Source organism: Metopolophium dirhodum, chromosome 1 (assembly GCF_019925205.1).
Source record: "Metopolophium dirhodum isolate CAU chromosome 1, ASM1992520v1, whole genome shotgun sequence".
Taxonomy (NCBI): Eukaryota; Metazoa; Arthropoda; class Insecta; order Hemiptera; family Aphididae; genus Metopolophium; species Metopolophium dirhodum.
This window is the reverse complement of record NC_083560.1, coordinates 95930053-95935297: the sequence shown is the minus strand read 5'-3', so window position 1 is coordinate 95935297 and position 5245 is coordinate 95930053. Positions and strand designations below refer to the sequence as shown.

General features: G+C 31.8%; 1 protein-coding gene across 1 annotated transcript; it reads left to right on the top strand.

Moving 5' to 3' along the window:
- The first annotated feature begins 2619 nt into the window (after positions 1-2619).
- LOC132935486 (innexin inx2-like) lies at positions 2620-3693 on the top strand. Its single transcript, XM_061002054.1, has one exon. It carries the CDS (start codon positions 2620-2622, stop codon positions 3691-3693), a length of 1074 nt encoding a protein of 357 aa, XP_060858037.1.
- Positions 3694-5245: the final 1552 nt, after the last annotated feature.

Below are 5245 nucleotides of genomic sequence, written 5' to 3'. Positions count from 1 at the left end.
ATATTAAAATTCACAAAATGTACAATTTGGATTGGGGCATTTAAAAATCCAAATTTTTTTTCAAATTTCTGAAGCAGAATTAATAAATTTAAAATCTAAAGGCAGATTAGTGCACCCAAACTATAAATTTTATAAATTCATCACAAATATTGAAACATAATTTTCTAACAATATAAATGACCCGGATGTGAATAGCAATACGGTTGAAGATATTTTAGCCAATGAAAATTTAAATTTTCCATGTTCCATACACAAAGATGAAATTATTGATTATTCAATCCGGTATTACTAAAATATGTGCATGAGGCAATTCGCATGGCAAGTAAATCAAAAAAATTAAAAGAAAATTCAAACGGAAAAAAAATTTCCAAATTTTGGAAAACTTGAGTTATTATTTTATTTCATCTAACTATCTAACTATGATATTATATAAAATATAAAATATAAAATAATAGTGTGATAATATTATGTATCATATATTTATTTAAGTATAATATATTAATTGTAGAATAATTACCTATGCCTAAACGTTTTGTATATAATTAAAATTAAATATAAATATTAAAGTAAGTGTTTAATATAATAATTAATATTATAATATAATCAAAGTATTATAAATTAAGTATAATAAGTTGAATTTAAAAAAGATTTTAAGGGGCCTGGTGCCAGTTTTTCACATTTTCCGCAATTCTAAAAATTTTAAAAATTAAATTTTATATTTTACAGTCTGAAAATTATTACCCTATATTAGTTGAAAAAAAATTATCAAATTTGGTTAATTCTACAGAACAGGATCATTATTCCCGTAGAGCATATTTTTGTGTATAAAATTATATTGGCGCCGGGCGCCTCAACTACACAATATTATAATAATCACGTTATGAAGTGCTGCACTCTGTACTTATTTGTATAAAGCAATATACATGAATTTCAATGATGAGGGCGCACACTGTGTTCTTGAAAATTTTACATAACCATTAAGAAATCAAAGTTTTAACATTGTGCTATTGTAAAACAAATTAACACTGGGTGCGCTGTCGACGCCTGCCATACTGATGGTTAGGCGGTTACCCCCCAGTCCGGAGTAGGATAAACATTATCAGCTTGTATGTAATTTCCCAATATTCCGTATACGTTTTGCTTATAGTGAAGTGTATTTGAATGTATTTGATAATATTAGTAGAAATTGTACTTACCAACGTATACAGTTAGCTATATCAGAGTATAAAGTTTTGAGAACAATATTAATTTACTAGAACCGATATAAAACTATATCTATATATCCCGAATGGGAAGGTATAATTTACTTCCACCCATAATAAAATAATGATAAAACCCCTTGCTAGAGTGAGAAGCACCATATAAAAGCAGCCTGTCTCTTATCCACATTCCGGCACGCAAACCCCTCGGACATTAATATGGGAATGGCCTACCCATTATTTTATTATCTATGGTCGTATCCATTCTTATATTATCTATGGTGGTAACTGGTACAGAAGTCACGTGACAGATATCTATACTATTGGGGAAACCTTAGATCATATACAATGGATGGAGCCATGTGTGTATTTCTCGTATACCGAGCTGTGTCCAACATAACCACCCACCTAATCCATTTGATTTCAAGGTACAACGAGTTATTACGCATGCGTTTCACCAACAATCACTATAAAATAACTAATAAGTGGGGGGTTATGTTGGACACAGCAAATGATTAAAGTAGCTCCATCCATTGTATATGATCTAAGGGGGAAACAAAATCACAAAACGCGCTTTGGTGGAACTGTGGAAGTAAATTGTATCTTACAATTCGGGATATATAGATATAGTTTTATATCGGTTTTTTACTTTTTCTAGTAAATTAATATTGTTCGCAAAACTTTATACTCTGATATAGCTAACTGTATACGTTGGTAAGTACAATTTCTTCTAATATTATCAAACACACTTCACTTGAAGCAAAACGTATACGGAATATTGGGAAATTACATACAAGCTGATAATGCTTATCCTACTCCGGACTGGTGGGGTAACCGCCTAACCATCAGTATGGCAGGCGTCGACAGCGCGCCCACTGTTAATTTGTTTTCCCAATACGTACATCTGTAACTGAAGTACAGAGTACAAAATAGTGGTCGAGTACGATATATGGGAATTTACCGGGATGGCCGCACTGTTTGGCGAGTGTTCACTGTTCATATTAAAGCGGGTGGCAATGATGGCGGCGACTCCAACGCTCCCACCAGGGTAAACACCACTCCCCGCCTATTCGCTCACACGCACAACCGCGGTACTTCACCACCGTCCAACTCCCATATTCCGCCAGCAGCTGCCGTCGGTGGTTCGTCGTTCGTGATTTGTCCGCAACTGCCGCCGTCGGGCCGTTCGTCGTTCAGTCGGTAACCTGTTGCTCATCGACGTCTGTTCGTCGTTACTTTGTCTGTTCGTCTGTGTGCGCGTGTTGCGTTCCGGACTTTCGCACCTTTAATATATTTGATTATAATAACAGCGTTACGTTTGCAAGTTGTTTCTATTTCATATTTTTTTGCGAAAACATTTTTGGCTTGTCGCGACGTTCGGTTTTAAATATAATACACGCTATTGTGAACTATTTACAACATGAATGACGTTTTTGGACACTTAAAGTCGCTGCTTAAAACCGACGAAATATGCATCGACAACTTAGTGTTTAAATTGCACTACAAATTGACTTTTCTCATCCTACTATGTTTCTCGGCTTTATTAACATGCAGGCAGTACTTGGGCAATCCGATTGATTGCATTGTTGATGGTAGTGTTCCAATCAACGTCATGGAAACATACTGTTGGATACAATCGACGTTCAACTTACCCAATCGTATCAATGGAAAGGCAAGCAGGAATACAGCGTATCCGGGTGTCTCTAATTTCGAAGAGGGTGTTGATGGTGTAAAGTACCAAAATTATTACCAGTGGGTATGTTTTGTGTTATTCTTCCAAGCCATATTCTTTTGCATACCCAGGTACATCTGGAAAATATGGGAGGGTGGACGCATGAGAGCACTGGTCCTAGATCTCAACAGTCCACTTTCCTTCGAATCCGAACATAAGCAAATATTGGTAAACTACTTTGTCGAATACCTACACAAGCAGAATATCTATGCTATCCAGTATTTCTTCTGCGAGATCTTTAACTTGTGCAACGTCTTTCTTCAGATTTATTTTATGGACCGCTTTCTAGAAGGTGAGTTTAAAACCTATGGCTATGATGTGTTAAGAATGACCGAATTGAATCCTGAAGATCGCGTGGATGTAATGTCTCGAGTGTTTCCTAAAGTCACTAAGTGTACATTCCGAAAATACGGTCCATCTGGTACTATACAGAAAATTGACGGTTTGTGCGTATTGTCACAAAACGTTGTGAACGAAAAAATTTACGTATTCTTATGGTTCTGGTTCTGGTTTATTGCCATAATCAGCGCATTAAACTTTGTGTATCGTATACTTCTCATTATGGTACCCTATTTCCGTTTATTATTATTGAGATCAAGAACTGATTGCTTTTCTTATGAGAAATTGAACACATTAACTCAGAAGTTTTGGTTTGGTGATTGGTTTGTATTTTATCAATTGGCTAAAAACGTCAGCCCCATGGTTTTCAGGGAGATTGTGTCAAAACTGACCAAGAAGTTTGAGGGAAAAGATAATGTATAATTGTACCTAATTCAATAAATCTATTTAAAATTCACCTACCTACTAAATAAAACAAAAACAATTTTTTATACTTGATATATAGTTCAAGTAACAAATTATCAATAATAAATACAACTTTTATTTAAATATGGCTGTATACCTATGAGGCGATGTGAATATAATTTATAGGAGGTAGATAATATTTAAAATTAATTTCAAATTATGCTTAATAAAAGACTGGGATTAACAATGTACTATTATATATCTGTAATATTATTAACAACTATTTCTGAGCGTTAATTTCTAAGTAATTTTTATTCTTCACTGGTTTTTATTACCCAATTTTTATCTTGTTAGACCTAGATGCCTAGATGAGAAAATACTATTCTAATCCAAATTTTAAATGTTCCACAATATTGTATGAATGTTAATAAGCAATTGATAATTTTTCATTTATTTTAGATTATTTTTTTTTTTAACAAATGTTTTTTGTATAAATATGTATTTTAAGTTGGCTAGTGATAAATGTGTATCACTCAATTTTAATACATACTGTACTATGTGTAATTTTCAGCATCATTACTATAATTTAAATATGTATTTTTATAATTAAAATTTATAAATATCATTTTATATTTCTTATTACTATTATAATAAAAAAAATATATATTTTTTAGTTTTATTATTGTATAACTCGACGATCATTATTTTATACTCAAAATTAACTATCCAACATTTTATATTGATGTTTAACTTTGCGATAGCAACTTTTTGTTAAATAATATAGTTCAATTTTAAATGTATAAATAAATTTAAGTTACATATAATTGCTATGTCAATAAATTAAGTATCTTGCCATTATAATAAAACTGATTAATGAATATTATACTATACTGTGTTGTTCGAGACAATAAAAACATACATATATATTTAAAAAAAAATTAAGATTGGGTTTTATTATTTATTTACTGTGATATACTTTTAATTTATACAGTTCAGTCATTGTATACAAATGTATAGCAATGATTTACATTTACATTAGGATGGGCAAATTGCTCAGTTAGTGGTACTTAACTAGTTACAACTTTACTAGGTATTAACTATAGTAGCTGTCCATTGTTCTACCATATACGTTTCGTATACTTCATCGTGCATTAAATCTGGAATTAAGCCCATAATAAAGAGCCTCACATCGCCACTCTACAAACATTTTCTCTTTTTTAATTTTCCAATATTATGTGATATATGTATGAAGTCCTTTGTTTTTCCTTTTTTACTCAATTGTTTTACTTTCAAAATTATCTTCAAATCATCAGCATTAATTTTTTGGAGTTCTCTGAGCTTGTAGTTGACGATAATCGTATCTGACATGTCTAACAAAAAATCTACAGCAGCACAATTAAATAAAAAATAGAAAACCAACGGAACAAAAATGGAAATCTTGATGAAACATTTGTGAAACGTTCAAACTTTCACGTGCGTATTATACTATAATCTAAGAGTGTCCTTAGATGCATTTGTAGTTTCAAGTTACGTAATTATTTATGTTGATTTCTTCAGGAAAATTATGACA

Excerpts from the sequence above, each read along its gene's own strand:
- LOC132935486 (XM_061002054.1), top strand. The coding sequence starts at position 2,620 with ATGAATGACGTTTTTGGACACTTAAAGTCGCTGCTTAAAACCGACGAA.